This window comes from Dendrobates tinctorius, unplaced genomic scaffold (assembly GCF_039654945.1).
Source record: "Dendrobates tinctorius isolate UK_male_01 unplaced genomic scaffold, ASM3965494v1 ptg000231l, whole genome shotgun sequence".
Taxonomy (NCBI): Eukaryota; Metazoa; Chordata; class Amphibia; order Anura; family Dendrobatidae; genus Dendrobates; species Dendrobates tinctorius.
In genome coordinates this window covers 22424812-22449360 of record NW_027361898.1, presented here as the reverse complement: position 1 = coordinate 22449360, position 24549 = coordinate 22424812, and the positions used below count along the sequence as shown (strand labels likewise).

The window sequence follows — 24549 nt, the reverse complement described above, 5'->3', positions numbered from 1 at the left end:
GCTGAACGCCATAACCGTAAAAAATCAATACCCGCTGCCGCTCATTCTTGATCTGTTTAATCAGTTACTGGGAGCTCGCTGGTTTACTAAGCTTGACCTCCGGGGGGCATATAACCTGGTCCGCATAAGAGATGGGGACGAATGGAAAACGGCCTTTAATACACCCCTTGGCCATTTTGAGTACCTGGTAATGCCCTTCGGACTCAGTAACGCTCCTGCAGTATTTCAGCACTTTGTCAATGATATTTTCAGAGATATTTGTGGGGTGTATGTCGTCGTATATCTGGACGACATTTTGATTTATTCTGCTGACCCTGTGATGCATGCTCAACACGTCCGTTCAGTACTGCAGAGACTGCGCGAAAACTCTTTGTTCGCGAAATTTGAGAAATGTGTTTTTTTTGCCGAAGAGGTGCAGTTCTTAGGATACATGGTCTCAGGCAAGGGGTTCTGCATGGATCCCGCCAAGATTCAACCCATTAAGGATTGGGTACAACCCAAATCGCTGAAAGCACTACAGCGATTTTTGGGATTTGCGAATTATTATCGCAAGTTCATCCGGGGATTCTCAGAGATTGCCAAGCCACTCACGGACCTTACCCGGAAAGGGGCGGACGTGACTAATTGGAATCCTGAGGCAACCAGGGCTTTTTCTACACTAAAAGAGTGCTTCGTGGCCAACCCGGTGTTGATTCAACCAAACTTGGACCACCCGTTTATTGTGGAAGTAGATGCCTCCGAAGTCGGAGTGGGAGCAGTGCTCTCACAAGGCACTGCAGCCCTCACTCAGCTTCGCCCATGTGCCTTTTTCTCCCGCAAATTCTCTGCCACGGAGAGAAACTATGACATTGGCAACCGAGAATTATTGGCCATCAAGTGGGCCTTCGAGGAATGGCGCCACTTCCTCGAAGGCGCCAAACACAAAGTTACTGTTATTACCGATCACAAGAACCTAACCTACCTAGAGTCGGCTAAAAGACTAAACCCTAGGCAGGCCAGGTGGGCCTTGTTTTTCTCCAGGTTCGATTTTTTTTAATCACCTTTCGCCCCGGAACCAAAAATGTGAGGGCAGATGCCCTCTCCCGCAGCTTTTGTCACACACACACCGAGGACTATGAACCAGCCCCCATATTGGCTAATGGCATTGTCGTGTCGGCAGTATCTCTGGACCTTCTGGAGGAGATCCGTAGGTCATCAGAACAAGCTCCTGACACTACGCCCCCAAAAAAATTATTCGTTCCAGCTACCTTTCGCTTACGAGTGTTAAAAGAATCTCACGACTCCATCCTGGCAGGCCACCCTGGTCTCAATAATACCACTAGGCTGGTAACCAGGAACTTTTGGTGGCCAACGGTGGCCAAGGACTGTAAGGAGTACGTCTCAGCGTGTGAAGTCTGTGCCCGCGCCAAGTCCCCCCATAACCGTCCTGCCGGCTGGCTTCAGCCCTTGCCCACCCCTGAAAGTCCATGGACCCACATCTCCATGGACTTCATTACAGACCTGCCACCCTCCGAGGGGAAAACTTGTATTTGGGTGGTGGTGGACAGGTTCAGTAAACAGTCTCACTTTGTTCCCCTGTCCGGCTTACCCAACTCTGAAACCTTAAGTAAGTTGTTTGTTCTTCACGTTGTACGTTTGCACGGCGTTCCGGCAAATATCGTATCCGACAGGGGTACCCAGTTCGTCTCGAAGTTCTGGAGGGCGTTCTGTAGACGTATTGGTGTTGAGTTGTCCTTTTCCTCGGCATACCATCCCGAGACGAATGGTCAAACTGAGCGTGCCAACCAAACGCTGGAGCAATATCTCCGCTGCTATGTCTCAGCACATCAGTCAGATTGGGTGGAACATTTGCCATTGGCAGAGTTCGCTCTCAATAATAGATACCAAGACTCCATCAAAACCACCCCCTTCTTCTGTAACCTTGGACTACATCCGCGCTTTGGATCATTTTCGGCCAAGATGTCGGAAATCCCAGGGGTTGAGCAAAATATACATCGTCTAAAGACTATTTGGTCCGAAGTAAACTCTAATTTAAAAGGGGCTCAAATTAGACAGACTTCGGCAGCTAATAGACGACGATCCCAGGGGCCGCACCTGGGAGTTGGTGACAAGGTTTGGCTCTCTACAAGAAACATCAAACTTAAGGTACCGTCGGCCAAACTGGGTCCCAGGTTCATCGGCCCATATGAAATATTAGAGGTAATTAACCCGGTAGCGTTTCGGTTAAAGCTCCCGCAGTCTTTTAAAATTCCTAACGTTTTTCATAAGTCCCTCCTCAAGGTATACCACTCCCCAATTCGTCCCGTCCGGTCCCCTCCTCCTCCAGTTTTGGTCAAGGGCGCCTTGGAGTACGAGGTCCAGGGCATATTTGATTCCCGTCTAGTGAGAAACTCGGTACAATATTTGGTGCATTGGAAGGGCTACGGCCCAGAGGAGAGGTCCTGGGTCCCCGCTAGTGACATTCGTGCAAAGCGGTTGATTAGGAGGTTTCACCTCCTCCACCCTGACAAACCGGGTTTTGAGGGTCCGGAGGCCCCTCTTAGAGGGGGGGGTACTGTCACGGCACCGCCAGACTCAGGGCCTGCTGTCCCGGCCTCGGCCAGTAGGAGGCGCCGGACTATCACATCACCATCAGACTCAGGGCCTGCTGTCCCAGCCTCGGCCAGTAGGAGGCGCCGGACTATCACATCACCGTCAGACTCAGGGCCTGCTGTCCCAGCCTCGACCACTAGGAGGCCCCGGACTGTCCTATCACCGGCTGACCCGTGGCCTGCAGTCTCGGCCTTGGTCTCTGGGAGGCGTTGTGCTTCAACCCCGAGTGATGGCGGCGATAGTCATGAGGCTCCTGCGCAGGCGTCCGCTGGACGCAGGCTTCGCTCCTCGATCAGTCATGAAGGGGCTGGTGCATTACCATCCAGCCTGGTCCTGGGGCGGTCCGGATGACATCATCAGGCCACGGGCCTGTAAGGGATGACCTGATCCCTCAAATACCTTGGGACTGCTCTTGCAGGCCGCCGGATATATTCTTGGTTCCCCTGCGTGTTACTGTGTGAATTGCTGTTTTACTGACTCTGACTTTTGCCTGGACCTCTGACTCTGCTTCTGCCTAACGATTCTGTACCTCTGCTGCTCTCCTGGTTTATGACTCTTACTTTGGCCTGGATTCTGACTCTGCTTCTGCCTAACGACTTTGTACCTCTGCTGCCCTCCTGGTTTATGACTCTTACTTTGGCCTGGATTCTGACTCTGCTTTTGCCTAACGATTCCGTACCTCTGCTGCCCTCCTGGTTTATGACTCTGGCTTCGGCCTGGAATCTGACTCTGCTACTGTCTACTGTTTTTATACCATTTCTGCCTGACTGGTTTAGTCTCGGATATCATTGCCTCTGTGTCCTGTATTGGAACACCTTTCTGGCGACCGTCCTGCTCTGGTCATTGCTCCTATTCAGACAGCGCCTCCTGGGCTCTGCTATAAATCCAGATCCCTGTATAGGGGTAAAGGGTCTCAGTGTTTCTCGGGGTGCTGTCTGGCTGCAGTCCAGACCGCAGGCAGATGTCACACAGAGATGTTCGACACAAATAGGTCTCAATTTACAAAGTGAACCACACTCAGGGGTGGAGATTTGGTGAGATATACTGTATATGACTGACTGAAATCCCACAATGTTTGTCTGCTATCTCAGCCTTCTTCTCTGCTCGCTTTCTCAAACTGAACATGGACAAAACAGAATTCGTCATCTTTCCCATAACGCACTGTACCCCTCCACCAGACTTATCCATCAATGTCAATGGCTGCTCTCTTTCCCCAGTACCGCATGCTCGGTGTCTTGGGGTGATCCTCGACTCTGCGCTCTCTTTCAAACCACATATCCAAGCCCTCGCCTCCTCCTGCCGCCTCAAACTCAAAAATATTTCCCGGATCCGCTCATTCCTCAACCACGAGCTAACAAAAACACTAGTGCATGCTCTTATCATCTCACGCCTTGACTACTGCAACCTCCTACTCTCTGGCCTCCCCTCTAGCACCACTCCAGTCCATCCTACACTCTGCTGCCCGACTAATCCACCTGTCTCCCCGCTATTCCCCAGCTTCCCCCTATGCCAGGCCCCTTCACTGGCTTCCTATTGCCCAGAGGCTCCAATTAAATACCCTAACCATGACATACAAAGCCATCCACAACCTGTCTCCTCCATACATCTGTGATATGGTCTCTAGGTACCTACCCGCACGCAACCTGCGATCATCTCAAGACCTCCTTCTCTACTCCCCCCTATCTCTTCTTCCCACAACCGCATACAAGACTTCTCCCGTGCTTCCCCCATACTCTGGAACTCTCTGCCGCAACACATCAGACTCTTACCATCAACGGAAATCTTTAAGAAGAACCTGAAGACCCACCTGTTCCGACAAGCCTACAGCCTGCAATGATCCTCGGTCTACTTAACCACCGCACGACCTGCTCTACCCTCTCCTACTGTAGCCTCACCCATCCCTGTAGACTGTGAGCCCTCGCGGGCAGGGTCCCCTCTCCTTATGTACTTGTGTGTCCCTTGTCTTACACATGTTTATTGTACCTGTCTATATTTCCCCTTTTCACATGTAAAGCGCCATGGAATAAATGGCGCTATATAAATGCATAATAATAATAATAATAATATTATATGGTCCTATATATACTAAAGTATTATTACAGGCTTATCTCACATCCACTAGGTGTCAGGCAGCCACATCTCTATATATAAAACTGAATGTATGTATATATGTGTGTGTATCACCAACCAATCACAAAGCATCTTTCATTTCAAAAGAGCTGTTCAAAAGAAGCTGAGCTGTGATTGGTTGCTATGAGCAACAGTTTTCCATGCAACCAATCACTAAGCATCTCTCATTTCACCAGAGCTAGTTAAAAGTAGCTGAGCTATGATTGGTTGCTATGAGCAAGTTTTCCCACTTGACAACACCTCAGCAGACACTGACATGGTGGGAGAAATCTAGCATCCCCAGGAACATAAGCTCCCAGCCATTGTCTGCCCCCCCCCCAGAAAGGAGCACAGAGCACATGACAGAAATGAATTGTGGTGCCCCCAGGCGTATGGTCGCCACAGTGACTTTGCCTTCCTCCAGGGGAGGGTAATGCCAGGCTTGGAAGCAGTGATGGGTCTCTCCAGCAGTTAACCTAATGCATGCAACACAGTTCCACTCCGGGCCACCAGGGGGAACTCTGAACCAGGATTGAGGAGCAGAGTACTCTCTGAGGGTCAGGAGAAAGGAGTAGGCAGATAGTGCGGGAAGGTCCACGTGAGCAGACGTATGGAGCGGGGTGGAGGTTGAGCTCCGGGAGGAGAGCTCCCTCACCGCTAGAGCGCAAAGACTGGAGCCTGGTCTCCATGGTGGTACGGATACTAACGGTCCTGCCACAGATACCAGAGGAGTAGGAGGCTGTAAATGCCCTGCTCTCACCAAAGACTTGGGACACAACAGCAATTGGATAGAGAGCCAGGACTCAGGAGAGGAGTCCCCGAGAGAGCCTACAGCTGTCTGTCATACAAGTATAGTTCTAGGAAGATCTGAAGAGAGGCATTTCAGAGTAACTAAGTACTGGAGTGCTTCAAACTACAAAGCGCTAGGAAGGAGACTGCACAGCCCTTCTGCTGAGAGAGAATCCTGATCTGCTTCCAGGCTAACCTGCTCCAATACCATCTGTAATCAGGACTCTGGACTGCATATACTCAGTAAAGGTACAGAAACTACAACCACTGTGTCTAGTCTGTTCCCTACGCTTTCGGCACTGCTACATCCCCATGCCAGCTACATCTACACTGCCCTGGGACTACAGCTCCACCTGTGGGGAGCTTTACCATCTAAGCTGCACTTACCATCAGTCCCAGCGGATCTGTATGCAGCGTTGGCCTAACACCATATTTGCCAAACACCACGGGTGGCGTCACAAACTATTCTACCATTAACTACATCTCCCCATTGCTTAGGCGCCCAGGGCCACGGACCGGGTCACCTCTGCTGTGACACATCCCCCTGACACCGGCCCGGTACCGAGTACCCCACAGCCCTGGGAGGGTGACCCAATTTGGCGTCACGAGCAGGATTACGGAGCCCGGTATCCCCGGGTCCTGTGTGCCATAGACTGTGATTGTGAACTGTGTGAATTTGGTGCCAGAAACCGCCATTGCCGCGCTGCTTGGCGTGCGTGGGAAGAAAGAGGGGTGGCCTTCGTGGGCGGAGCTTGCCGCAGAGCGCGAAGAAGAGAAGTGCCGCGCGGGAAGAGAGGACAGTGCGCGAGAGGGGGAGGAGCTGAGGCCTACAGTCCGGAGCGTCGGGCCTGCGAAGCGGCCGCCGGTGAGCTCACATAACCCCCGGCCCTGGCTAACGTTAACTAGGGGGGGAGAAGATGTCCGCGCCAAACGACGATGCAGCGGCAGGTGCCGCCAGCCCAACGGTACCGCCAGGAGGAGCGCCCGCCGCAGCGGTCCCCATAATGCCGCTATCCATGCCCTACATACCGGGAGCGGCCTGGCTACCGCAGTACTCGGGTGAGTCCCACACCCTGAGTGAATTTAAAGAAAGACTGTGCAGCTTACTTAAAGTTTACCCTCTGTCTGAAGACCAGAAAGTGAATATCCTGATTGGACAGCTAACGGGTGCAGGGCAGAGAAAAGGGAAAGCCTGGCAGGACACTGATAAAGACACTGTTGCAAAGATCCTGGCCAAGCTGAGAAGCACTTTTGACACCCGCACTGCAGCTGAAATTAAGATGCGGTTCTTTGGCTGTAAGCAGAGGGCGCAAGACAGTATCAAGGACTATGCCCTCAACCTGCAGGAGGCGCTGCGAGCAGTTAAGCAAGTTGACTCTGATAGTGTGAAAGAAGAAGACAAATTGTTAAAGGAGCAGTTCATCAAAGGACTCCTGTCCAGTACCCACAGAGGACAGTTACGCATCATTACCCTGCAAAACCCTGATTTGAACTTTGCTGAGTTTAAGGACAGGGCTATCCGTGTACTGCAGGAATCCTCTGACAGCCATCCAGCGCCCCCTAGGCGCCCAGCGATCACCTACCATCAGGAAGCTACATCCTTTCCTTCCATCCCTGTGGAGGCTGATGCCCAGACCGTGGATAAAGATCCAGAGGAGCTGCGTCTTCAGGTCCAGGAGCTGACCAAAGGAATGGCTGCACTCACTAGGACCGTGCAGTCCCTGCAGGATTCCTCCAAAGAAAAGGTTCAGCTTGCTTCCAGTCCACAGGATGTCCCGTGGCTCTGGAGGAGGAGGACCCCGCCACTTCGAGGAAGGAACAACGATCGCTATGACCAGAACGGGCGTCCCATCTGTCGCCGCTGTTACAAAGCAGGTCATCTTGCAAGGTACTGTCCTTTAAACGAGCAACCCCTGGGGCATAGGGCCAACCCCCAGGAGTAGGATCACCAGGCCCAAGGAACTGGAGAGCCAAGTATGTGGGAGGGAGACCGATCCTCCCTGTGGTGATTGACGGCATCCCCATGAACGCTTTGCTGGACACTGGCTCCCAGGTGACCACTATGCTGTATATTTTGTACAAGAGGTACTGGGCTGATTCTGAACTCACCCGTGGCCCAACTGATGAACTAACAGTAGTTGCTAGTAATGGTCATACCTTGCCACAGATTGGATGCAAGGAAATTACTGTTAAAGTGGGGCGGGTAGAGCTAAAATCACAAGGACTGATAATTGTTGATATTGATCGACGTGAATGTAATCCCATGATGACTCTTGGTACAAATGTAATTGAAAACTGTCTGTCCGAGGTTATTGTCTTGTTGCAACAGGTGGCTGAGACTGCTAGTTCCAGTGAACAGAGAGTCCTGCAGAAGGAGATCCGAGCCCTGATGACAACAGGTAGAACTCTCTGGCGGACAGATTGGCAGCGTCAGAGTGATGCCTTCCCCATTGTAATACCCCCCAGGAGTGAAATGTTGATATGGTGTCGGGCAGCCATAGGTCTCAGAGGGCAGGATTACCAGGCATTGGTAGAGCCAGTATATTCGGATAGCAGGCCCACTGTCCTGACAGCCAGAGGGGTGGTTGATGTACGAAAGGGGAGAGTACCTGTACGCCTTTTGAATTGTGGGGAGGAGGAAGCCACAATACCTTGGTACGCCACAGTTGCTAAGCTGCTCACTGTTAATAACAACTCATTGCAGGCAGCAGAGCTTTGGTCTCATCCGATCCGGTGGAGGACAATGGCCCTGTGAAGCAGCTAGAAGAGTGGTGCCAGCAACTGCAAGTGGGAACTGACTCTACACCTTCATACCAGAGAAATGGGGTTTACAGAGTGACACAAGAGTATGAGCGGGTATTCAGCAAACACCCACTAGATTTTGGGCAGGCAAAAGGGGTGCAACATCATATCCCCACTGGAGACCATCCACCCATAAAGGACAGGTACAGACCTATACCCCCAACACAGTACCATGTGCTAAGAGTATGTTGAAAGAGATGAAGGAAGCAGGGGTCATTAGGGACAGTTGTAGCCCATGGGCAGCCCCAATAGTGTTTGTAAAGAGAAAGGATGGTATTATGAGAATGTGTGTTGATTACAGGAAAATTAACAGTATCACACATAAAGATGCCTACCCATTACCTAGAATTGAAAAGTCATTAGCTGCACTTAAAACTGCTAACTACTTTTCCACCTTGGATCTCACCAGTGGGTATTGGCAGGTTCCCGTGGCAGAGGCAGACAAGGAGAAAACCGCATTTACCACTCCAATGGGTCTCTGTGAGTTCAATTATATGCCATTTGGACTCTGCACTGCTCCAGGAACGTTTCAACGGCTGATGGAGTGCTGCCTGGGACACATGAACTTTGAAACAGTCCTGTTGTAACTGGATGATGTCATCGTTTTCTCCAAAACCTATGAAGAGCATCTGTAACACCTGGCTGAAGTGTTTGAAGCTTTGTCCAATTTTGGCCTAAAAGTGAAGCCTTCAAAATGCCATCTCCTGAAGCCTAAGGTACAGTACCTCGGTCATGTGGTCAGTGCAGATGATGTGGCACCAGATCCTGACAAGGTCACAGTCATCCGGGACTGGACGAAGTCCAACAACCTCCATGAAGTACGCCAATTCCTGGGACTGGTAGGTTATTACCGGAGATTCATCAAAGGCTTTACTGAAATAGCCACCCCGATGTAAAACCTTCTGGTGGGGCAGTCCAAGAAAGGCACGCAGAAGAATTCCACATTTGAATGGACTGAAGAGTTGGAGAGGTCTTTCACCAGATTGAAGATGGCTCTCACAGGTTACGAAGTTCTGGCCTACCCAGATTATGACAGACCCTTTGTGCTGTACACAGATGCCAGCAACGTGGGATTATGAGCAGTACTGTCGCAGGTACAGAATGGAAAAGAGAGAGTGATCTCCTACGCCAGCAGGAAGCTGCGTCCCACTGAGAGGAACCCTGATAATTACAGTTCTTTCAAGCTGGAGTTCCTTGCCATAGTCTGGGCTGTCACCAAAAGGTTCAAGCATTACCTAGCTTCGGCCAAATTTACAATCTTTACGGACAACAATCCGTTGACCCATTTGGACACTGCCAAGCTAGGAGCACTGGAGCAGCAATGGATGGCACGGTTATCCAATTATGAGTTTACCATCAAGTACCGGGCAGGGCACAATAATGCCAATGCTGATGCGCTATCCCGGATGCCTAATCTGCCAGATGCAGGAGAAGACCCTGAGGCTCTGGAAGAGGTAGAATTGCCTCCCTTCCACCGGCCACTGGCGGCCCAACGTGCTCAAGGAGTGAGAAACAAGCGGTCTGGCTTGAAGGAAGTCACTCTGAACCCATTGCCCCATCCTGACTGGGCAGAAGCGCAAGATAATGACCCTGCAGTCCACCTGGTGAAAGAGCTACTGCTACAAGCTGACTCACGCCCAGATTCGAATGCTCCGGAAGAAACCCAGCAGTTGTGGAAAGAGAAAGGCCGGCTGTTCATATATGAGGGGAAGCTGTGTCGGAGGAGTATCAATGCCCGCACACATGAACTGGTCTGGCAGGTGGTGGTCCCGAAGAGAGATGCATCAATGGTCCTGGAAGCCTACCACAATGGAGCTGGACACTTTGGATGGAAGAAGTTGGAAACATTGCTCCGAGAGAGGTTCTACTGGACTGGCATGAGAAGAGCCATTGAGAGGTGGTGCTGGGAGTGTGGACAGTGTAACCTGTGCAGAAAGGATCGAGACAGCCAGAGAGCTCCCTTACAGCCAATCATCACCAAACAGCCCCTGGAGTTGGTAGCCCTGGACCATGTGAAGCTGGTTCCAAGCCGGTCAGGCTACCTCTATGCCCTTACCATTGTGGACCACTATTCAAGATTCCTGGTGGTTGTGCCCGTCAAAGATCTAACAGCCAGGACAGCGGCCAGAGCATTCCAACATCACTTCTGTAGACCACATGGTTATCCTGAGAGGGTGCTGACAGACCAAGGTCCAGCTTTCGAGGCAGAAGTGTTCCATGAATTTTGCAACTTACATGGGTGTAAGAAGATCCGGACAACACCTTATCACCCACAGACCAACGGCATGTGCGAGAAGATGAACCAGGTAGTGATTGATTTACTGAAGACATTGCCCTTGGAGGAGAGAAATCTATGGCCAGAAAAGTTGCCCGATCTGGTGGACCTCTACAACCATATCCCAGTGAACTCTACCAACTGTACTCCAGCGTACCTGATGAGAGCAAGGCCTGGTAAGCTGCCTATTGACTTGGACATGGGAGTCCTGACGCCTGAAGTAACGTCACCAGATGCTGACTGGGACAAGGAGAGGCAGCAGCAGTACAGAAGGGTACAGGAGTGTGTGGAAAAGAGTCTGGCTCAGGCAAGGTAGAAGCAGGAGAGACTTTATAACCAAAATGCACCTGCTGTTCCTTTTTGGCCGGGAGAACAAGTTCTCAAGAGAAAAAGAAGACTGCATAAGCTGGATAATCAATGGGAAGAGGAGCCCTATACAATTCTGCCCTCGAACTTTGATAATGCCAAAGTATGCCTTGTTAGCAAAGATGGAGGAGAGACCTCAGCAGCGGTATCCAGGGATCACTTGAAGTTATGCCCTGACCAGTTGAAAGTAAAAGCGGGAGGATCAGATAACATCCCAGCTACAGAGGAATAAAAGACAGTCAGTACCGTGCTGGGAGAGTTCCCTGCGAATTGGACTAGAGTTAATGATGCAATCGTGGTGCCGGTGTTATTTCCCCAAGTAGAAGCACAGGAGGATAGGACTCAAGAAAACCCTGAAGACCGAGAAAATCAGGTAGCAGAGGCCACACCAGCAGTGGAATCAGAGAACCCTCGCCCTGCCAGTGGTGAACCTGTCGTGCCCGTGGTGAGTCCAAGAGTTCACAGACCAGTTAGTGTCCCTGTGCCAGGTAGAATTACCAGGAGCATATCTAGAGCGTTACTACACCGGTAGTTAGAACCACTACAACACCAGTGTTACGCTACTCTTACCACACAGGGTGTACTACCAGTTAGGTTCCGCATATAAAGTAAAATGTGAATATTGAAATTGAATGTATATATGTAACTGTTTTGTTTTTCTAAGTTTTGTACCTACAGGTAACCTGTAAGAGTTTCCTTTGGAAGTTACCAGTTTTGTCTTATGGACACTGAACCATAGGACTTGTGTGTGGTCAAAAACTTTCTTTGTAAATAGTTTACCATTTGCCAGGAATGGACCATGGACATTGATGCTGGACTTATCATCATCATAGGACCATTTTTGAGCTCTTGGTTTTTGTACATTTTTCCTTTTTCAAATCTTGTACAAATATTATTGTTCAAATGTTTATATGTTATTTATGTTTCTTTTTGTTTAGCCCAGGAGTGCTGACTTGCACTAGGGGGGAATGTGGCGCCCCCAGGAGTATGGTCGCCACAGTGGCTTTGCCTTCCTCCAGGGGAGGGTAATGCCAAGCTTGGAAGCAGTGATGGGTCTCTCCAGCAGTTAACCTAATGCATGCAACACAGTTCCACTCCGGGCCACCAGGTGGAACTCTGAACCAGGATTGAGGAGCAGAGTACTCTCTGAGGGTCAGGAGAAATGAGTAGGCAGATAGTGCGAGGAGGTCCACATGTGCAGACGTGTGGAGCGGGGTGGAGGTTGAGCTCCGGGAGGAGAGCTCCCTCACTGCTAGAGCGCAAAGACTGGAGCCTGGTCTCCACGGTGGTATGGATACTAACAGTCCTGCCACAGATACCAGAGGAGTAGGAGGCTGTAAATGCCCTGCTCTCACCAAAGACTTGGGACACAACAGCAATTGGATAGAGAGCCAGGACTCAGGAGAGGAGTCCCCGAGAAAGGCTACAGCTGTCTGTCACACAAGTATAGTTCTAGGAACATCTGAAGAGAGGCATTTCAGAGTACCTAAGTACTGAAGTGCTTCACACTACAAAGCGCTAGGAAGGAGACTGCACAGCCCTTCTGCTGAGAGAGAATCCTGATCTGCTTCCAGGCTAACCTGCTCCAATACCATCTGTAATCAGGACTCTGGACTGCATATACTCAGTAAAGGTACAGAAACTACAACCACTGTGTCTTGTCTGTTCCCTATGCTTTCGGCACTGCTACATCCCCGTGCCAGCTACATCTACACTGCCCTGGGACTACAGCTCCACCTGTGGGGAGCTTTACCATCTAAGCTGCACTTACCATCAGTCCCAGCGGATCTGTATGCAGCGTTGGCCTAACACCATATTTGCCAAACACCACGGGTGGCGTCACGAACTATTCTACCATTAACTACATCTCCCCATTGCTTGGGCGTCCAGGGCCACGGACTGGGTCACCGCTGCTGTGACACATCCCCCTGACACCGGCCCGGTACCGAGTACCCCACAGAATTCCCCCCCCCCCTCCCGTGGATCATTGGTATGCAAGTTAGGGCAAATCCACTCAGCATTTTGGTACTGACCCCAGGTCTTTATTAAAGGGATCTCCAGTATGGAAGGCAGGGCAAATCCATCCAGTGCTTTGGTTTTGACCCCATGCCTCTCTTAAAGAGATCCCCGGTATGGAAGTCAAGGCAGTTGCCTTCAAATGCTCTGGTACTGACCCCAGGCTCTCTTAAAGGGATCTCCTGTACGGAAGTTAGGACAAATCCCTCAGTGCTTTGATTCTGATCCCAGGGTTCTATTAAAGAGATCATTGGTATGCAAGTCAGGGCAAATCCATCCAGCGCTCTGTTTCTGATCCCAGGCTTTCTTAAAGGGATCCCTGGTATGGAAGTTAGGGCAAATCCACTCAGCGCTCTGGTTCTGACCCAAGGCCCCTCTTAAAGGGATCCACTGTATGGAAGTGAGGGCAAATCCAATCTGCACTTTGTTACTGACCCCAGTCCTCTCTTAAAGGGATCCCCGGTATGGAAGTCAGGGCAATTGCCTTCAAATGCTCTGGTACTGACCCCAGGCTCTCTTAAAGGGATCTCCGGTATGGAACATAAGACCGTTCCACTCATCGCTGTGGTTCTGACCCCAGGGTTCTATTAAAGGGTTCATTGTTATGCAAGTCAGGGCAAATCCACTCAGTGCTCTGGTTCTGATCCCAGGCTCTCTTAAAGGGATCTCTGTTATGGAAGTTAGGGTAAATCCCTCAGCGCTCTGATTCTCACCCCAGGGTTCTATTAAAGGGATCATTGGTATGGAAGTCAGGGCAAATCCACTCAGCGCTCTGGTTCTGACGACAGGCCTCTCTTAAAGGGATCACCGGTATGGAAGTTAGGACCGTTCCACTCAGCGCTCTGGTTCTGACCCCAGGCTGACGGGATGATGTGGGATATTAGGGGTTGTAGTCCGGTGGCTCTGGCTAATGGGATGATGTGCGATATTAGGGGTAGTAGTCCGGTGGCTCTGGCTGACGGGATGATGTGGGATATTAGGAGTAGTAGTCTGGCGGCTGTGACTGGATGATGTGCGATATTAGGGGTAGTTGTCCGGTGGCTATGGCTGACGGGATGATGTGGGATATTAGGGGTAGTTGTCCGGTGGCTATGGCTGACGGGATGATGTGGGATATTAGTGGTAGTTGTCCGGTGGCTCTGGCTGACGGGATGATGTGGGATATTAAGGGTAGTAGTCCGGTGGCTTTAACGGGATGATGTGGGATATTATTAGTCTGGTGGCCCTGGCTGATGGGACAATGTGGGATATTAGGGGTAGTAGTCCGGTAGCTCTGGCTGACGGGATGATGTGGGATATTATAGTGCATGTGGCTATGCGTAGTGGGCGGGGCTATACACTCAGCTTTATATATATATATATATATATATATATATATATATATATATATATATATATATATATATATATATATAATCATTATAAGTTGTTATAACTAACGCAGTTAGTTACTATGCCGGGACAGCGCCGTGCTCTTCAGGTAGTTACAATATATTTATCACATCACTGTAATAATACAGATATCAAGCAGAGGTTTCAGGATTTTGGATGACAAGAATATCACTGCTCACTCTTCTATTCTTGCAATCTAAAGTACCTGAAAAGGCAGTGGAAACCTGAAGTGGCACTAAACATAAGAGCAAACAGAGAATTAGAACTTCAAACGCAGCCTATATGCATAATTGTACATTCATCTCTTACTTGCTTCTCGGGTGGCTGCACCCACAGATGTGTCCCAGTGCTGCATCCTTTCTGCTCTAGAAACTCATTGAAGTCACTTGTTTTAATGGTACAGCATGACCAGTACTTCATCCTGTAGAGAAAACATCAGAAATAGGAGCATTATGCATCTATATAAAATAATATGCAGCCTTTTACTGTAATGTACAATACCTACAGAAGGAGGCACAAATTTCGTGAAAACAAACTATTACAAGAAAAGTTTCAGTACTTCTGCAGAAATATTCAGGGAAAATAGGATTCCCAGGACAGAGAACCACAGAATAAACAATGGTTTTGACCTCAAGGGTAAAAGGATGAGGTCTCTGAAAGTGGATTTTATACATGGAAAATAAAAAATCTGCGGATATCTCACTAAACAAAAGTAAATGAAAGATTGAAAAAATGATAGTTTTAAAATAAAACCTATATATAGATAGTTTCTGAATTTTACATAATGTTGCTGTGAAAATGTATTTCATGGCTAGAACAAGTATCCATTATAATCAGTGGAGCCGTTTACATATCTGCAAACAAACAAAAAAAAATACTGGAACATGTCCATTTTTCTTACCTATCTGGATCAAAATTACTCTTACAAGTCTATAGAGCAATGAAAAATCTCTGACAACACACAGTGCTGCTAATGTGCAAACCATTTTAACATTGTATTGGGTGGAAGAAATTTGCAGTTTCTGTTTTTTTTGCGTTTAGAAAACCAGTGATAAAATACTGAAGGTAAAAACTAACACACAGACCAAACACTGATGAAAATCTGATCAAAGTCACGTCAGTAGCGTAGCTACTGGGAGGGCAGAGGGGGCCGTTGCCCCGGGCCCAGTCACATGCAGGGGCCCACTGGGAGACATGGCCAGTATCTTAGGTGTCAGGGAGAGAGCAGCACAATGCCGGCTCCCCTGTCTGACAGACTGCACAGTGGCAGGTTGCAGAGCCTGTCTGTGCAGTGTAAGGTGCTGCTGTCTCACCGGAGGAGCTGTTTCCTGGCCGGCAGCAGCTGCAGTTTCTGCCATGCAGGCTCTGGTTGTCTCAGGCACAATGGGTCCTAGTGCCCTCTGTGTGCATATACTGGACACTTCCTGGTCCTGCCTCAGTCACTGCCTGCAAACTTCATCGGTAAGTAGGGATAATAATAATTTTATTTCTATAGCGCCAACATATTCTGCAGCACTTTACATTATAGAGGGGACTTCTACAGACAATAGACACTACAGCATAGCATAGCAATAAACACATAGATCAAAACAGATACCAATAGGAATGAGGGGAGACATGAAAGGTGGATGGTAACAATTGCTTTTATTGTTTTTATTGTTTGGACCATCCCTAGTGTAAGAATCGGGTGTTCCTGTTGCTGCATGAACCAGTTAACAGTCTAAATATGTAACAGTACAGACACAGAGGGCTATTAAATGCAAGAAGCATGTGAGAACATGATGCTAGGATCCTGGATATGGTAAAAAATTTTGAAATGAGCCACACAGGAATATTTAGGTTAGTGCATTGAGGCGATAGGCCAGTCTGAACAATTGCGTTTTTAAGGCACGCTTAAAACTGTGGGGATTGGGGATTAATCGTATTAGCCTGGGTAGTGCATTCCAAAGAATCGGCGCGGAACATGAAAAGTCTTGAGACGAGAGTGGGAGGTTCTCATTAATGAGGATGTTAACCTCAGGTCATTAGCAGAATGGAGGGCACGGGTAGGGTGGTAGGCTGAGACTAGGGAGGAGATGTAGGGTGGTGCTGAGCCATGGAGTGCTTTGTGGGTGAGGGTAATAAGTTTATACTGAATTCTGGAGTGGATGGGTAGCCGGTGTAAGGACTGGCACAAGGTAGAGGCATCGGTATAGAGATTGGTGAGGAATATGAGCCTGGCCGCAGCATTCAGGACGGATTGGAAAGGGGAGAGTTTGGTAACAGGGAGACCGATTAGTAGAGAGTTACAATAGTCCAGACGAGAATGAATAAGAGAAACAGTAAGAGTTTTTGCAGAGTCGAAAGTAAGAAAGGGTCGAATTCTAGAAATGTTTTTGAGTTGAAGATAACAAGAGCGAGCCAGTGATCGGATGTGGGGGGTGAATGAAAGCTCGGAATCAAGTATGACCCCAAGACAGCGGGCATGTTGCTGAGGAGTAATGGTGGAACCACACACGGAAATGGCAATGTCGGGCATAGGTAGGTTAGTAGAGGGAGGACATGATGTTAGAGACAGCGGTAAGACAATCAGTGGTGTTTTCCAAGAAGGCAGGCGTGATATCAGGAGAAATGTATAATTGTGTGTCATCAGCATAGAGATTGTGCTGGAAGCCAAATCTACTGATTGCTTGACCAATAGGGGCAGTATACAAAGAGAAGAGGAGGGGGCCTAGAATCGATCCTTGAGGAACCCCAACAGTAAGGGGAAGATAGGAGGAGGAGGAGGAGCAAGCAAAAGATACAGTAACGGAGCGGTCAGAGAGATAGGAGAACTAAGAGAGAACGGTGTCCTTGAGGCCAATAAAACAGCATAGTGAGGAGGAGCTGATGATCCACAGTGTTGAATGCTTCGTAGAGATCCAAGAGAATTAGCAGGGAGTAGTGACCATTAGATTTAGCTGTTAGAAGATCAATAGAGACTTTAGTGAGGGCAGTTTCAGTAGAGTGTAGAGAGTAGAAAACGGATTGTAGAGGGTCGAGGAGAGAGTTATTTGAGAGATAGCGATAAGACGGGTGCGGACCAGGAGTTCCAGGAGTTTAGAGATGAAGGGAAGATTAGAGACAGATCTATAGTTAGCGGCACAGTTTTGGTCGAGGGATGGTTTTTTAAGTAATGGCTGTATGATGGCATGCTTAAATGAGGAAGGAAAGATACCAGAAGAGAGCGAGAGGTTAAATATTTTAGTTAGCTGAGTGGTGACAGTAGGGAAAAGGGACTGGAGGAGATGTGATGGAATGGGGTCACTGGTGCAATTGGTAGGGAGAGAAAATGCAAGGAGCCTGATTACGTCTTCTTCTGTGACTGGTTCAAATGGGGATGAAATGTATTAAATTCATTCAGCATAGGCATATCATGGTCACTGTGGGGTGAATGTGAGAGGATGGGGGTATTGTGGGGGAGGGGGACAGAGCACTGGGGGTGAATGTGAGAGGTGGGGTTATTGTGGGGTGAGGGGGACAGGGTACTGGGCGGTGGCTGTGAGAGAATGGGCTTTTTTTTTAACTTGTGAGCTCGTTAATACTTTAATAATAGATTAATATTTCAGTATTAGTATAACAAGGTATAACCAGGGCACAGACAGATGGGCGCTTAACTCATGCGAGGATCGCACCGCAATCTTCGGACTGGCCAGTACCGCTCCTGACATGAGCGCGATGAATTACTATGCAGCTGTCACACTCAGGTGTAGAGCGCTGACGGTCAGTCTGAGGATTGTGATATGATCCTCGCACAAAAAATATGTCAGCCTGTCTGCCCCCTAACAAGTATAACCATACAGTAACCACGAGCTGCATTCTATTTAATAATGTAATAATAAGCAATTTATTATTATAAAGTTATTAGAGGGTTGGGATAATTGTTTGCAGTCACTCTGAGGCTACAGACCACAAAATCATGATGGGGTGCGCCTGCCATCATGACACCCCAAGACCACTGGTGTGATCAGGCGGTCATGCAACCACGTTTGCTATTTGCACATGTCGACTAGGTTAGTTTGACTTGACTCAATAGAAGATAATTGGGAGAAGTCGAAAGAGTCATCACACGACCCCCTGCTCACATCAGCAATGCTGGGGCCATTACTACTGTACATAGCAGGACTCAGTTAAATATTAAGTGGGCATTTAAGAAGCATTATTATTTATAGGGGCACCAGTAGGTAACTACCGGGTGGCAGACGGTGCTGAGGCGGCTTTCAGTCAGTGCCGAGGTGAGGTTACAGCCGCCACTTTCTATACACAGAGCAGTGACTGAAACCATGCCAGTGCCACCCCTATGACTGGAAGAGCAAGGCTGCCGGGAAGAATAAAGTTACTTTCCTACCTGCAGAGCGGCTTTCAGTGCAGCGTCACAAGGTGTCAGAACGCTATTAACTATTATACTGTGTATTGGAGGAGCAGTGGGGACATCATTATATGTATAGGGGAACTCTGGGGGACATCATACTGTATATAAGGGAGCTGTAGGCCTATCATACTGTGTATAGGGGAGCTGTGGGATCATATGGTGGTATAGGGGAGCTGTGGGATCATCATACTGTGTATAGGGGAGCTGTGGGATTATCATACTGTGTATAGGGGAGCTGTGGGATCATCATACTGTATATAGGAGAGCTGTGGGCCCATCATACTGTGTATAGAAGAGCTGTGGGATCATCATACTGTGGATAGGTGAGCTGTGGGATCATCATACTGTGTATAGGGGAGCTGTGGGATCATCATACTGTGTATAGAAGAGCTATGGGATCATCATACTGTGTATAGGGGAGCTGTGGGATCATCATACTGTGTATAGGGGAGCTGTGGGATCATCATACTGTGTATAGGGGAGCTGTGGGATCATCATACTGTGTATAGGGGAGCTGTTGGATCATCATACTGTATATAGGAGAGCTGTGGGATCATCATACTGTGTATAGAAGAGCTGTGGGATCATCATACTGTGGATAGGTGAGCTGTGGGATCATCATACTGTGTATAGGGGAGCTGTGGGATCATCATACTGTGTATAGGGGAGCTGTGGGATCATCATACTGTGTATAGGGGAGCTGTTGGATCATCATACTGTATATAGGGGAGCTGTGGGATCAGCATACTGTGTATAGAAGAGCTGTGGGATCATCATACTGTGGATAGGTGAGCTGTGGGATCATCATACTGTGTATAGGGGAGCTGTGGGATCATCATACTGTGTATAGGGGAGCTGTGGGATCATCATACTATGTATAGGGGAGCTGTGGGCCCAGCATACTACATATAGAGGAATTATACATGGGGAACTCAGAGAACATTATTAAATGTTAAGTTGGCACTTAAACATTATTGTTATAGGGGGATCTCAGTATTGTGACCATCAAAGTTGCACATGGAGTATTACTATCCAAGGACAAAATTTGGAGGGCACGTGCACAGGAAATTACGGTAATAAACATGGTTGTCATTTATCAGCAGACATGTTTACAAGGCCAGTGGTCAGATATTAACATTTATTGTCCCACCCGTATCATTGGCTGTGTAAAAGGACATTAATGAGAATAAGTCACCAGGTTTTTGCCACATAATCTGAGAGTGGCATGATGTCAAGACAGAGGTCCTGATTCCAGCAATTTGTCAATTACTGGGATGCTTGCTGTAGTTTTGATAAACCACTGTTTTATTATCATGAGATAATCAGTATTGGCACCTGCTGTCATGTAGTCTTCCATATTCATTAGCTCTGTATAACCTTGCCTCCACCACTGATTGGCAGCTTTCTGCCTATGCACAGTGTACACAGAAAGCTGCCAATCAGAGGTGTGGGCGGAGTTATACAGAGCTCATCATTTAGAGAACTGCTAGATCTGCAGCAACCCAGAAAGTGACACATCTCTGGAATCAGTGTGTCTGCCACTACATCATGATACTCTCATATGGGCAGCAAAAAACTGGTAACAAATTCCATTTCAAGGGCATATTATGGCTCCATACATCTCAGAAGTTGAACAAAACAAGTCATAAAGCATGAAATTCAGAAAAAGAAGATGCTAGAGGGCAGTAGCAATAAAAACAAAAACATCAAGATACTTTATAAATATATATATATACATATACCTACACATACGTATGCACACTGAATGTGTTGCATGAATTATGTATATGCAAAAATGATCATTTGGATGTAAGATAAAAAGAAGCCTTCAACATTGCATTAATAAGAATCCTGTATGCCTTACCCTTCATGGAACACCGGCACCCCAGGGTGATACACACAGCTTGCTACGTCACTCTCTGGCCCTTGGTAGACCTGTATAAGAAGACCAGACTATGTCCTTTGCTCATCGTCCACATCACTGTACAGTACTAGAGGATTAGGACTGCTTACCACCTTACATCCTGAGTGCTTGCATCTTGTCCCCAATAATGTTACTGAAGTGTCAACTGAAACCAGAAAAGCATTTCAATGATTGTGCAGTCAGATACAAAGTACTGATATAACCCATATCACGTGTTATCACAGACCTTTGTTTTCTGATTCTTTATTTGACTGTAATGTGAGCTTCTCCAATTCTTGTTCAAGTGATCGAGACACTTTGAGCACAAGAGGATTCATCTGTTCCTGTGTCCTAAAAGTAACCAAAACTGGGCAATGAGCTTGTGTTTGTACTGCAGAATAGAGCTCAAGAATTACATTCCGTTCCCAGTTCAGCCTACGTTAATGTGTATCAGTTGATGAGATCACAGATATACAGGCTACCCATTCACTTTCAATAACTGTTAGCCAAAAGCTATTCCTCATGATTTTTCGTACTTCAACTTGCTGCTAATTGGTCTTCCTCTTTCTGTCCTACGCTGATGCCAGTCAGTGCACTGTTTATTAGAGAGCAGTGAATACATTTGAGTGAAATTGAATTCTACTCGAATTTTACAAAAATCCATATTCACCAAAATGCGGATTTTTTGGGGAATTCAGCCCAATAGCGTCCGCTGACCATCAATTTTTTATTTAACCATAATTCGCCATCCAAAAGTTTAAAAGCTAGACAATTCATTATACTCCCCTCACCACTGACTTCGCCGACCCCCCCATAATTCGCCGCATCTCCGGAATCCCCACCGGTCATGATGGAAACTTCATACCTCATCCACTGTGCCAGGTATTCTGAGTGTCATGGCACCCAGGAGGCTTTGATGCCCAGGAAGTCACAGCATACATCACGACACTGATGGATCTCCCATGCGCTTGCGCAGAATCCTCCCAGACATAATGACATACAGAGAACCTAGCACAATGCGCGAGATACAAAGATTCCATCATGATCTACTCCCACACCTTCTATGCACTGAGTAGCCTTTTGTACTTGTACTTATACAGATACTGGTCGATGGTCAGTTTATGCAACACTACTGGAATACCTTATTTATTATTATGATGGCTGGACCATACACGGCGAGGAGTTCTAACAATTGGTCCTTGCCAAAAGTGTCCAGTTTGGACATCCTTCATCAGAACTACATAGCCGCCTAAAGACTAGTGGGATAAAGTCTACCATACACTTATGATGGCTGATGCTCGATCAGCTAACAGCAATTCCCCTCATTACCTCGGTCTCTCCTTTTGCATTTTTTCTGCCGATTTGGGACCTTGTACAATGATTTCTGTACATGATTTGGATCCTGGGCTGTCAGATGCGTTATTACTTCTAGAAATGTCGGGCTTCAAGTGTTCAGCTGGTTTCTCATTGCTGTGAAAACCCTTGGTGCAGCCCTGGAATAAACGGGAAAGCAGCATTGTGTATCATATAGTAAAAAGGTGCAGAACTGAAAACTCAGTAATCAAAGGAAGGACACTAACCTAAAACATATGCAAGGGCACTCACTTGCCCGAGGATCCTATGTTTTCTATGAGAGAGCTGCCACCAAACACCTCTTCATGCGGCTTATCTCAAGGAGAGCAAAAGGATCAATAGCCTGACATTGGACATGCCGGATCATTATCTCCTAATAATCATCTGTCAGGTACACCCTATGCAGGGTGAATCCGTCACTATCAGCACGTTAAGCTGGCGTTATGTTAATATGTATTTGGGGGCTTAAGAGCTCAATGTGTTTTCACTTACCTGAATGTATAGGTTACAGACCTTTCCCAGCATATATTTTTATACTCCTACAGACCAGTGTTTCCCAAGCTCCAAGTCCTTCACGGCTCCCAATATGTCATGTTTTTAGGATTTCCTTAGTATTGCACAGGTGATGGAATTATTATTAAAGGGAATCTGTCGCCTCATTTTTCCAATATGAGATGCGGCCACCGCCATCAGGGGGAGTATAATCTAACTCGCTTTTCTTATCTTTCAGGTTACATCGGGGGCTTATCTACAGCATTACAGAATGCTGTAGATAAGCCCCTGTTGGCGGTGGCCGCATCTCATAGGGCAAAAAATAGCTATTATAGAGGAAGAGGACAGGAGCTCTAGTAAGGAGGCAGCAATCCTAAAAATCTATATCAGCCGTCTAAGGGAGACAAACCAATCGCTCCATTTGCAAAAGAAGAAAAGATAACCAGCTCACCCAAATCAGAGGGGTCCTGAAGTGCGGAACTCAAGGGATCACTTATTGTGAAATGCGAAAAGGAAAAGGGATTCCAAAATTAATCCCAGTTAGAAGGATTCCATGGTTAAAAAATTGACATAACAACGCGTTTCGAACGCACAATCTGTATTCTTCATCAGAGCTCTAATAAAGAACAAAGTTTGTGACTTTGAAATGCGTTATGTCTATTTTTTAACCATGGAATCCTTCTATTTGGAATAAATTTTGCAATTGAAGCTGGAATCCCATTTTGCTCCATTTGCGGATGCATATTTCAAGGGTTTTGCCTCAAAGTCATGTGGCAAGACCCCGTGAGAGGTTGACTTTTACAATTTCGACCTCCAATAGGTGGCACTAGCTTTCCTGTCCTCTTTCTCTCTGAAGCAGCTATTTAAATGCCCAGAGGAGCATTGCATGTCCTATAAGTCTCCCCATTTTGTATTCCTTTAGATAAGTTAATATTATAAACTCTTCAAATCTCAACTAAAAGTACAAAAGAAAACAGCTGATAGCATACCATTATAGCTAGAAATTCAGAAAAGTCTGTTGTGCGTTTCCTACAGCAAGACCAGCCCTGAAAGGAGAGATGCATAATGAAAGGAGTTAAAAGAAGCAATCTGAGCAAGCACAAGTATTGTTTAATGGGTGGAAAAGACTTGAGAGTTGAGACTGACCTTTAAAGCATCATGAAAAATGGGGTATCCCGGATGAAAGAGACAAGAGTCTGGAGACAAGAGATACACTAAGTGATTCCTACATAGATACCTCACCATTGATACCCACCTGTGTATGACATACCCATATTCTACAAAGTGCACATACATTGGACATACTGTAAAAGACACTAACCTGCAGCGTTGCTGTTGGGAAGGAATCGCTGTCCGCATCCCTTGTTATAACATAGCAAATAATGATCCAGGTTATCCTGTGTATCATTCAGACTAATCCCCGGACTGCTCATCATGTCAGGAATGGGTATAGAATACCAAAGTGAGATAAGGAAAGTAGGCTGTCAAGTAGACGGTACAGAAGTGAAGAGAAAAATCCAATATCGGCTGAAAAATGAAACATTAGAATTATAAAGACTGAAGGGTACAGATAATTGATTGATTAGTATAAAATCAAATAAGTATTTGCATGAAACTGAGAAGATGTCAGAATGTTGAGATCTATAAGTACTAATAGTAATGATACAAGAAGTTTCACCAAGCAGAATTAGGGCTCGTGCAGGCAAACATAAAAATTAGACGAGATCTATCCAACGTTTTGAAAAATAGCATTCATCCCCCATGTTATTCCATGAGTCCATGCACTTGTCTGATTTTTTCCTTGGACCAAAAATTGCAACATGCAAAATTTGCCTCCGATAATTGGAACACACTTAGCCATTCAAGGGAATAGGTGTGTTGAAAAAATTGGACCTCACTTGGATGTCCAATTTTCACATGCTGACTGAATGGTGATAAAAAGAGAAAAATGTTTTTTTGTTTTTCACATCCGAGAACATCGGATTACCCTCTGATCAAAGTGTGAGAAGCATAATCGGACAGATTGCCTTGCATGACCATAGCCTAATAAGAAGAAATATACAGATCAGT

At 47.2% G+C, this 24549-nt stretch overlaps 1 protein-coding gene across 1 annotated transcript in view; it reads right to left on the bottom strand.

Annotated features, from left to right (window-relative positions):
- ITGB1BP2 (integrin subunit beta 1 binding protein 2) overlaps positions 1-23912 on the bottom strand; it is a 59517-nt gene extending 35605 nt beyond the window's left edge. Inside the window, exons 1-8 of the mRNA XM_073556183.1 lie at positions 23801-23912; positions 23626-23675; positions 23469-23525; positions 21964-22127; positions 20882-20985; positions 20745-20800; positions 20596-20666; positions 14651-14762 (exon numbers count right to left, since the gene is read on the bottom strand). Of these exons, the coding sequence (XP_073412284.1) occupies positions 14651-14762; positions 20596-20666; positions 20745-20800; positions 20882-20985; positions 21964-22127; positions 23469-23525; positions 23626-23675; positions 23801-23912 (726 nt within the window). The remainder of the gene's footprint in view (positions 1-14650; positions 14763-20595; positions 20667-20744; positions 20801-20881; positions 20986-21963; positions 22128-23468; positions 23526-23625; positions 23676-23800) is intronic.
- Positions 23913-24549: the final 637 nt, after the last annotated feature.